General features: G+C 33.4%; 1 protein-coding gene across 4 annotated transcripts in view; it reads left to right on the top strand.

Moving 5' to 3' along the window:
• Positions 1–9,532, top strand: part of LOC111086208 — a 43,662-nt gene extending 34,130 nt beyond the window's left edge. For all 4 annotated transcript variants that reach the window (XM_022388104.1, XM_022388102.1, XM_022388106.1 and 1 more), the window contains exons 3-5: positions 2,432–2,661; positions 3,198–3,361; positions 4,913–9,532. In XM_022388104.1, the coding sequence (XP_022243812.1) occupies positions 2,432–2,661; positions 3,198–3,361; positions 4,913–5,649 (1,131 nt within the window). In that variant the 3' untranslated portion in view covers positions 5,650–9,532. The remainder of the gene's footprint in view (positions 1–2,431; positions 2,662–3,197; positions 3,362–4,912) is intronic.
• Positions 9,533–11,739: the final 2,207 nt, after the last annotated feature.

The raw sequence follows: 11,739 nt of genomic DNA, 5'->3' as shown, positions 1-11,739 counted from the left end.
ACGAATAGCGGGATTGACCTCACATTTTAACGCCCCACGGCTGAAAGGTCGAGCCTATTTGGTGTACGGGGATTCGAACCTGCGACTCTCAGATTGCGAGTCGAGCGCCCTAACCACCTGGCCATGCCGGGCCATTCCAAAACATAAAATCCTTCGGGTAAAGATGTATTTAAACATGTTAAAATAGATGAAAAATCGTATAAAAACACATTACAGTTTAAACAGACTTTGGTGTACATTCTTATAAATAGTATGATGTATTACCTAAATTGTTTTGGACTCTTAAACTACATAAAACACCATAAAATACAGGTTTATTCCCTGCGATAAAAAGAGCTATGACTAAGTGTTTGTCATTTTTAATAAGTTATGTTCTGAAATACATTTGAAACACATTTCTGTAAACTATTTATGCACTAAGTTGCTTGTGGATCTATAACTATGTTGATTAAAAGTTTTATAATAGCATATGAGTCACACAAAGGACTTAAATAAAAAAAAAATATTGCAATTAGTTCCACTAATTGTTGTTAAGACTTATGTTTCTTATTAAGCACAAAGCTACACAATCGATATCAAAACTCGCTTTTTGCGTTACAAACGTTACCTGTGCTATGCTCACTATAGGTATCGAAACTCGTTTTTTGTTGGGTTTTTTTGCGTTATAAGCCAATTGTCAGTTAAAGGATTTTACTTATACTTCTTAATAGTATAAATGCATACTGTATTGTTGTTATTGGGCTTAGGATTCTTCTACAGTAGGTGTCTGTGACTTATTGGCGATAAATTCAACGATAAATGAACAATCAGCACACACTCCACTTATTTTCAAAATAATGTATATAGATATTCGAACTCGTTATATGCATATACAACAGATTCTTTACACTATAGAGATTATAGGCATATCATAAACACTATATGGTTCTCTTCTTGTTGTCAAAAGTCAACTTAGGCCTATTCATTTACTTTAGAATATCAGTTGACAAGCTGAAATACCTTTCCCCATTTCCATCGCACTAGTATTCTGTTTATAATTCACTTACAATTGTGGCGCGAGTTACCAGGTGTTCTTTCCAGGGTAACTAACAAGGTAGCTAGAACAAAAGTAATTTAACGACTTTCTTGATCACTGTTATGTGAAAAGTGCACATACCAAGAATAACTGACTACTTTCGAAAATTCTATATTAAAACAAGAAGGTATAAAACACACACAGTATGTTTATATACCACACATGATTATGTCTCTGATTAATTACAGGTGTACTGTTTACTTTACGATCCTGATTCATAACTTACCACTTATTCATTTCTGGTTTTCAACCCCATGAATTCAGGATTCTCTTTTTAATGGCTGCTTCAGCTGATACATTTTCCATATTTACTAGGATTTGTGTGTGTTGAATCATTCATTCTGAAAAGATAACACCATTTCCCACAATGCATAGTGCACGTGATGTAATGTGTAGATTTGCTCTTAAGAAGACAGCTCAGAAAACCCTTTGGAATCTTGTGAGGCCAGTACCATCTAAAGTCCAGTTTATTATAGTTGATATTAGATGGAGTTCTAATAAAATGGCCAGACAATGTAACAGTATAGTTTTAAAGGCTCTAATACTAAAGAATAGATGAATCAGAATTTATATAATTCCATCTTTAATGGTAAACTGTATAGATGTAGTGGGGCAAAGAGTCAGAATGACCAATAGTGGTTTCAATCATGAAGTTTAATAAAACACTATAGACAGAAATGATGTTTTAAGAAAAGACTGCAAGTAAACCCAATTTGCATCAAGCTCTACCCGTACGAATAGATCTCCAGATACTGATATCTAGCGGAAGCTTTTAACATTTTTCTGTCCACAAAAGCAGATATATGGGGTTTAAATAGCCAGTCTCCACTTTATACACCAAGTATACATCAAATAGTGTAAAGTGGCACACCATTGTTTTAACTCATAGTAAACTACCAGTTTTAATACTTAATATACTTTTTGTTAGAAATATGTTCAATTAAGATTAAAAGAGCTTACTAGTCAGTAATGGTGCAAAAAATTTATGTCAAAAAACAGGCACAGATTGAAGATTTCATGTTTTTCAAAAGATATTGCACATTCTATATAAAAGGTTGTTTGTTTTGTTGGTAAGCACAAAGCTACACAATGGGCTGTCTATTCTCTACCTTTCACAAGTATCAAAACCCAAATTTTAGTAATATAAGCCTTCAGACTTATAGTTAAGCCACCAGCAGACTTTATATAAAATAAATGTTAATTTCAGTAAAGAAATTGTAATTCATTGGCCTTGAGTGGACATGCTAATACATTACAGATTGCAATTGTTCAGGTTTAATTTGTTATATAAAAACTGACATTTTTGAGTATTTATTGCAAATATAAAAAAATAAAATTCTACACATACACACACAGGTTAATCTGGTAGATATTGATGGCCTTCAGTGGGCAGACAAGAAACGAGATGGAGTAATTGCTATCAGGGTTGGTCAGGAAGGTCAGTTGTTGCTCTGGACACCACAAGGCTTAGATGATTGGATGTTTTCTCTGCGAAATGCCATGAGTCGTAGCAAGGGTCGAAGAGAAGTTCTTCGTAAGTCACAGACTCTAGTTCCTCAGCTTTCTGATGCAGGTTTAAGAAGACGGTAAGATTTGTTTGTGTCTTTTAACAAGAATGAAATTGCTATACTTTAATATGAACATGAATGTAAGATTTGATTTAAATCACAATAAATATATTTTCTTGCCACTTCTGTATCAGTATCATCAAGAAATTTTGGCCCATCAACCATTCTTAATTCTCTCATTTGCTTTTGCAGTACATAATTAACAGGTTCATGTTGAAATATGGTAATAGATTAGTGGTTCCCAGACCCCCCGGGGGTCCACAGAGGTAATACCATGTCATTAAACATGTAAGTTTTTTAATACTGTTGTTTTTAATTGCACACTCAGTTACGTATCTTTTTTATTTGATAGTGAAAAATGGGAAAACAAGTTAATTATTAGTTAATAAAAACATTTTGTTGGGTAGATGGAATCTTTCAAAAACATGGGGTCTGTTGGGGGAAAAATAATAATAAAAGGGGTCCTTGGTGGTGAAAAGGTTAGGAATCACTGTAATAGACTGGAAATGTACCGGAAATATACTGATTTGAGACCTATTGTTCAACCTCTTCAGGCACCTGTTCACCTTGCAACACACACTGTCTGATAGCTACGTAGAAACCTCTTTGATGCACCGCCGGAACACTAGCATGGACCTTCATCGTTTAAGTGACCTGCGACCAGTAGCAGAGCGACAACCAACACCACAGATGGGAAGACACCAGGATGGAAGCTCTTGTAAGTTGCTTGTGCCTTTTTTTTTTTTTACTATAAATGTCCTGATTCAATCCAAACTCCTTAGTACAACTGATTCTTTTAGATGTTATTTCTGGTAGTTAGCTTACAAATAGGTTGCACATTTATTGGACAAGAGCTGTATTTCATACATACTGTTGTGATACTTACTTAAAATCTGTTCTCCAAAAGAAAAAATATGATTGTAGTAGCCAGAATACTACAACTTTTCTCTGATACGATTGTTCAAATGTTGTACGATAGAAGCTACAGTGGCATAGGAAGCAGGTGGGGTGAGGTGGAGGAGCACATTTCAATCTGCTCCAGTAAAAATGCATCAAAGCTAAGAAAATTACTCCCAGGAAAAGCAGGAGAATCGATAAAATTTAATCTAAAGCTCAAGAGCTTCTAGGGTTATAAGACAAGTTTTGGACCCTGGCACATATTCCCTTGCTTTGCTCGGCCGATTAACCTCAGTTGGCCTCCTATACCTATAAGCCATTAATCCTATTAGTGGTTTATTTGTTAAATACATGTTCCATTGGTGTAGTCCAATTGATTTTTTTTAAGTATATCTACATATTCTGCCAGTGTTAAAATTTTCTTTTTTACGTTTTATTGCTATCATCCAATTTATCTGCTGTACTGTACATTCTATATTTTGAACCAACATTCTATAGTTTCATTAAACACTTTTTCTATATTACAAATTTCATCATACCAAAACATTTCGCTGTTTCATTTGGCAATGAAAGTGTAAACTAATGTTTATATATTGTATTCTACTCTCTTAGTTACAGCTGATGTTCATATATTGTATTTTGCTGTAGATTTAAGTGGTTATTTCACAGTTCCAGCTACTGTTCATATACCATATTTTATTCTTACATTACTGATGTTCATGTATTCTATTTTATTATTATCAGTTCCAACTAACAGAGGTAAATATTCATCTAAACAACATTTTTTTTCCAAACCTCAGCCATGAATCCTAAAATTCTTTCATAATTTTTCACTGTATTTGACTGGTTGACAAGAATGCTACCCTAGCTAGACTTCAGCAACAAAACCCAATAGTTAATATACAATTGCTTTGTTTCTATAATTCTATTTCTTTTTTTTTCTTTCCCCTTTATGTCTTTTTCATAATCTTCATTTCTTTTTCAGTTTTTCATGTTTTCATGATCCAAAATTATATCTGTACCTTTTGGACATTTATTCAGAAGAATATTTTTTCTAACCAACTCATGCATTTTTTTATGCTTTCATCATAGTTGCTATTAACGTTCATTTGTTCAACTCTCATATTACCATTGATGTTGGTTTATTGTATTTTGTTCTATAATTACCTGCAATGTTCATCTGTTATATTTCACACCATAGCTATGAATGATATCATTTTGGTTTGGTGTATTTTACTTATTACTTTTCCCTTTGATTTTTAACCTGTCTTATTTTCCAAAAATATTAATTTAATATTTTATTTTCATAGATCAAATCAATGTTGATTGTAATCATAATTTATTACATTCTTTCATACCCTACATTTCCTAGCTACCAATGACAGTGATTCCTTTGACGAGAGCAGTTTTTCCATTCCATTTGAACCAGATTTCCAGTCTCCATCTCGTTTAATCCATGCTCCACGACTTGCTCCTCAATGTACTGGTGGTTCTCACTCGTCCCTCATTTCACTAGGAAGAGGATCTTTGCGTAGTCACCTAGAGAAACCCTCTCCACGTTCTTTGCAGGTGTCACCAGCTCTCTCCCAAAGATCTCTTTATGCACAACATATACTCTCCAATCCAGAGGTCACTCCTACCTCAGACTCTCGGGTTGTGAAAACTGGGGTATCATCAGCTACATCTGAGTTTTCTTTTATTCATCCAGATTCTCCTGTTAATAGTCTAGTTAATAAAGGGAGCTGTAATCAGTCACAGCAAGAGAGAAATGTAGTACTGAGTAGACAGAAAGATAACATTCACTCAGTCTCCTGTTCTTCAAGTGAAACATCTCAGATGGAGAACCCTCAACTAAAAGGACCCCCTGGAGATGAATCACGCCCCTGTAGCATCCATGGCCAACCTTTACTAACCATCGGAAAATCTGCATTTTCCACTCAACCTCCTGACATAATACCCTTAATCGTCAATGGACAACCAATCTTCAAGCAGCCGTACAAACGCAGGATAAAGGCTTACAATCATGCCAAGTCTGACTCCCAGTTTTTTCATAGTAAACTTACAATGAATAACACCAGCCCACTGAAGGGCTCTGTAGAGATAAGCTGACATCTGTTATGCAGAGAAATTGAAAGTTTTTCTCCGTAAAACATTGTTGTAGCTCATATCATATCTTAGGACTATCATCGGGTTTATTAATTAGTTTTGTAGTCAAATTTATGTAGCCGTAAAATGTTTTTTTGTATAAAAACATGTATTGATTAAGTTAATTAACTTTTATTTCTTGTACATATGTTTTAGTCAAAAGCTTTGCTCCTAGGTATACTAGCTAATAACTATTATCGAAATGTTGTTGTTGTTAGTTGTTAAATCTTTTAAACTAGTTATTATATATGTTTAGATACACAAATTTATGCTTAGGATAGCAGCCCTGTAGATAGGGAAACCTTCTTAATTATCACTTTGTCATAAATTTAATACCTTAGTTCCACTAAAATTAATCAGTGTCTTGTAAAATTATAGTGTTAGGTTCTTAATGTTACTTTAGACTTTGTGATTGCCTTAGCAGAATAGTTTTGCACATTTTCATTCGTTCCTTCATGGTTTTGCATCTGTCGTGAAGTGTTTTGATACTCCAAGCACCTTGTAGCTTATTAGCTCCTAATTCTGTCATGTACTCTTTATAAATCTTGTAGCCTAATGATTTTCACATCTGTAATGGCTACTCCAAGGAGCTTGTACTTCATCAGCACCTGTATCTTTCTCTTTTCTGTGGTCTTGTGTCTCAACTAGTATCTTTCGATACACCAAGAACCTTCTAGCCCTATTTTTTTTAATGGATCCTTAAGTTTAAAAATGAAATCATTAACAGGTTTGCACACTTTCCAGTTTGTTTATAGTTTCAGAACCTTCACTATATGCAATGAGGTGCTAGTTACAGAAGCTGGAAAGAAGTTATGGAATGTGTATCTTATCAATAAGTTGTATTTGCATAAAATATTTGGAAGAACTCACAGGATGCAAAGACTGGTGTTTACACAGAGGTGGTCTTAATACCTAAGAAAAGTAGAGATTTCTGGTGGTATTAGGACAGGAGTGATCAGAATAATTGATAAGATGTAGAGATTTACTTGACTTACCACTAATACTAGGCTCATGCATATAATCCATGAAAAAAAAACTTACTAGAACAATAGACTTATGTTAGTTGGTGTTGGCAACAAAAAATGAGAGGTTAGAATAGTTTTTGGAATGTAGAAATTGTGACTTCTTGTTACTGTCCTGAGAGGTGGTTTTGTTAATTGTGTTGTTCCACAAATGCTATGAATTCTTATATTTAATGACAGTACAGATTGGTCAATTACTTTAGTGATATTGACACAATAAATAATCTTTTGGTACATAAAGTGTTTACTTTCAAATATGCAAAACTAAACTCATAAAAGTACTTTTACATAAGTAAGGTACAAAATACGGTATGGAGTGTTAATTAATTCATTTTTTTCACTCTCAATATTTAACCAGAAAAATTGTAAAAAAGAACAAATATTCTGAACCATTATATTACTTGATACACTGTAATGGGACATAATGATTTTCCTGTCTTCACAATATCACTTAACAGTATTATTTTATAGATGACTTAGGCAGAGTATTCAGGATGAACAAACAAAAGTGATATAGGTAGCAACTGCCTAGTTCAGAGTGACACTTGTGGAGAAAACACTGGAGGGCTAATGTACAAAATTAGTTCAAGTATAAGAGAATGAAATTTTGAAAGACTTCAGGCTCATGATGAAGTCTTCCAAAATGGTCTCATTTCTACCAGAGCTACTTTTATAGATTAATCCTCAAAGACTTTTTCTAGAAGTATCATACTGATCTAGGTAGTTGCTGCCTATATCACTTTTGTTTGTTCGTGACATATATATATATATGTCTAAGTATATTTTCTCTGTCTCTTTTAGAGAACTCATTCTATTCCACTGTGGGCCAATAACAATATGTGCAAATATGTTTTAAATTCTAGAACTCATTAATATATATATATATTTTAAAGATAAGCTTCTGAGTTAAGTATAGGAAAGTAAGTGGTAAAATTATTTTTTTTACACACTGAATTCGACATGACTGACTACTTTTTATTATTATTACTCGGTAAAAAAAGAATTAAATTGTTCATGAGGTAGAATTCTAGCTTCATCACTGATATCATCAACTCAGGTCTATATCTCAGGGTATTGGTATTTTCAGCCCGAAAAAGCACCTTAGGTGACAAATGACCTAAACAAATATGTCAGAGACCCTAATATTCAGACAGGGCTATTCCTAATTTAGGACTACTGGCCAAAGGGACAGCAAGCAGTCAGCAGTACCTTAATTTGACACTCACAGTTATATCTCAGGGTAGATGAAATAAAGTTTATGTAACTTAAAAGATATATCAAAATATGTTGATGGGTTTGACAAAACAGTTAACGTATTTTAACATAGATTTTTGACATTGTAATTAGTTATAAGGTATTTAATTAGATGAATAAATAATGAAATACGTTTATCAAGACGTATTTTTAAACTTCCCCAGATAGAATATTTATAGCAATGTTCATGTTTTTTTTTATTTGTGTTAAGTTCATCTAGTTTTCACTAGTAATTTTGAACAATTCTATTGTTAAGGTACAATTAGTTATAATATAACGAAATAATGTTATTGCTTATGCATTAGACATTCAAAGTCATAAAAGTAATTACACCCAAGTAACATCACAATTCGTTTCTGAAAAGTGTGTAGTTTCTGTATGGTGTTTGTACTTCCCCTCTACTAAAGCATATTAATGTTAACAAATAATTAATTTTGATTTTCTTATTTTTCTAAGTGAAAAAAAAAGAATTACATTCATTATGGTTTATAGTTTAAAAAAAAAAAACACGGAAAAGTTTAATTGATTTCATTGCTGATAGATGGCATTAACATACTAGAGTGCTGATGTGATATGCTTTTTAAAAAATTTTATACACGTCGTTGATGGTTTTTTGTTTGTTTGTTTTTCTATCAGTGGATCTAGTCATAACAGTTAGTGATGCTCTTGTAAGCTTTATTAGCTTTTATTGTATGTTGTTCTGGCAGTTTGTTCTGTCTATGATATATCAGAGTAATTTCTCTGTTTTTTTTTATGGAAACTCGTCTACAATACTTCTTTGGATATTATTTGGATTTGAGTATTTTAATGAGTGTCTTACATTAAAACAAAGTAACGCACATAATATCAAGGGTATTTATTTAGTCATTGCGAATACAAATGGGGGAGAGATATCGGTATAAAGGGTTAATATAGATAGTAAGGTTCACTATACGTTGATTTATATAAAGATTCAATTTGTAAATGGAGGGGGGCGTTTTTAAACGAATGACAATAATTTCTTCTAATATATTCTTTACATACAACTTCAAATAGAAGGTATGGATATACTGACTCAATGATGAGCGGGAATAAAAAAATCTCGTTTAAAAAAAGAATGTGAAAGGAGAAGTTAATTTTATTTAAATAAATAATAGCATTTAACTGTAAATACAGTTAGAAATTAATAAGTTGGTAAGTATCATGTTATTTGGTAAACATATGTTCGTATATCCATTTCAAATATCTGGGCAAACATAGGAAACATTCATTCTTTTAGAAGGAAAACATCGAAAGGGAAGAGAAGAGAAGAGAACCGATTGAACGTCTAGGAGATGGGATATGGATGCTTTCCTGCTTTGCCTATATACTTGAAATATCCCTGCATTCCCATTACTGTCTTACATGGGTTGTTCGATGTGTTGTATGTATGTGTTATCGGTGTTGTTCAGCAGATAGGCATCATGTCAGTGACAAATATGGAGTTTGCTATTTTTGGTTGGATGTAAATGTCATAGTAGGAATCAAATTCTGCTTGTCGTTATTAATTTATGTGTATTATCCTGATGTGTAATAAACATTCAAAAAGTCAATGAACTCGTTTTTTTCCCCACTCTAGCTTCTAGAGGACTGCATAAATCACTTGAATTCGAAATCTGGAATGTTGTAATAATAAAATGAAAAAATCCAATGATATCAGAAAAAAATATATACTATAGCTTTCTTATTTCCCCTGATTAAAAACAAAACAAAAACTTTGGTATTAAGCAAAACGCTTCGTCAACAATGGATATGGGGGTAATTGATATTAGTGAATTGTTGTAACGTTGTACTTTCGTTGGCTGATTATTTTATATTATTTGGTGAAAATAGCTCAACGTCCAGTCCGTGTAACAATAACATATTAGCTTTGTTTCCTCCTTGACGTTTCTTTACAGGCTTGTGCACTTTGTAAGCCTATATTTACAGCTGAGCTATCTAAACTAAACTAACGTAAAAATCCAACTTAATTGTACGACACCACACGGCTGATCGATCAAGTGATTGGAAACGATGAAACTAACAAAAAACACTCTCAGACTGATTAACTATCTATGCTTCAATGATTCACTCTGCAAGCTTAATTGGTTTATTAACTGGATCACCCGTATTTATAATCGAATCCTTATCTATACATTTCGTAAATGCCCTCATTTATTACCATTCTCCCGAATATTCGAGAACTACGAACCTGGTCTTAACGTCATGCGCCCTCTAGGTATCATCTAAATTACAATATTAAACGTATAGCTTATAACATTACACTGTTCTCGATAAAACTCTAAAGTACAGAATAAAGAATTTAGCGTTGAGAAGTACATTAAGCCTAAAACTGTTGCATTAATTACAAATATAAAGGATTATAGTTAAGCTTGGACGGCAAAAGGCGTTGACACCATATAAACTCCAGTTGACACAAGTAAGTATCGAAATGAACCATAGAAGAGATAGAAATGAAACTATTTTTTTTAATACGGTAGGGATACAAAGCAATGAATAAAACGGGCACTAAGATCTATACAGAAAAATATATAACCAATTGATTTTACAGATAAATAAAAATCATAAAAAATAATTCGCCAAGTACTGTTTGTTGACTTTCGCGCAAAGTTACTCGAGGACTATCTACAATGGTCATCCCTAATTTAGAAATGCAGTTAATCAATACCACCCACCGCTTAATTCTTGGATTGCTTTTTACCAACGAATAGTGACCGTCAAGTCATTGCACCCCCACGGATGAAAGGGCGAGCATGTTTAATGGCAGGATTTGAAATTGCAGATTGTGAGTCAAATACCCTAACCACCAGGCCTCCATAAATACGATCGAATTCAAGCATAAATTGAAACTTATACATTTATTGCTGTAATATCAATTAAAGTGGTAAAAGGCTTTGGTTTAGGCATACAAAGTATGTAGTTTTAATAAACGCAAAATTATGTTGTAAATTTTTTCAAATTACATTTATACAATTTCACACTTACACGTATTTACGAAAGTAAGGTAATATTTAAAGTATCGTTTATGCTAGTAATCGATAAATTTAAACCTGCCAAACGTTTCGACACAGTCCAATATCTTTTCCTCATTGGCTACTGTGTGTTGTGAATCATCATAGTTACGGTAAAAACACGATAAGTTGTGACGACACTTATGTTCATAATATGCCATAGCTCATTAAAAAAAAATGTCATTGAAATTTATTATTGCATTTGGCTATAACTTTACCGTTTTTCCGATATGGTTTGTTTATTTGTTTTGAATTTTGCGCAAAGCTAGACGAGGGCTATCTGCGCTAGCCGTCCCTAATTTAGCAGTGTAAGACTAGAGGGAAGGCAGCTAGTCATCACAACCCACCGCCAACTCTTGGGCTACTCTTTTACCAACGAATAGTGAGATTGACCGTCACATTATAACGCCCCCACGGCTGAAAGGGCAAGCATGTTTGATGGGACGGGGATTCGAACTCGCGACCCGCAGATTGCGAGTCAAACGTCCTAACCACTGGCCATGCCGGGCCCCTTCCAATCTGGAATGTGATTTTGTGTAAGAATGTGCTTGCTAAGCCTAAAGTGCCAATCCCTCAGAATTTATTATCAACTTTGTGTTCTTTAATACATGTATTTGATGTTCCGACTGTCTCGCCATAACATATTTCACATGTTTCATATGGCCTTTTATATACACTATTAATTCTGTTTTCGGGTTGGGTGGGTTAAAATGTGACGTGCGAGGTCGATAAGCAGTTCTAACATTGAT

The sequence above is a fragment of the Limulus polyphemus genome, unplaced genomic scaffold (genome assembly GCF_000517525.1).
Source record: "Limulus polyphemus unplaced genomic scaffold, Limulus_polyphemus-2.1.2 Scaffold920, whole genome shotgun sequence".
Classification (NCBI taxonomy): domain Eukaryota; kingdom Metazoa; phylum Arthropoda; class Merostomata; order Xiphosura; family Limulidae; genus Limulus; species Limulus polyphemus.
The sequence above is the reverse complement of the archived record's forward strand: the minus strand, read 5'-3'. Positions and strand labels throughout refer to the sequence as shown.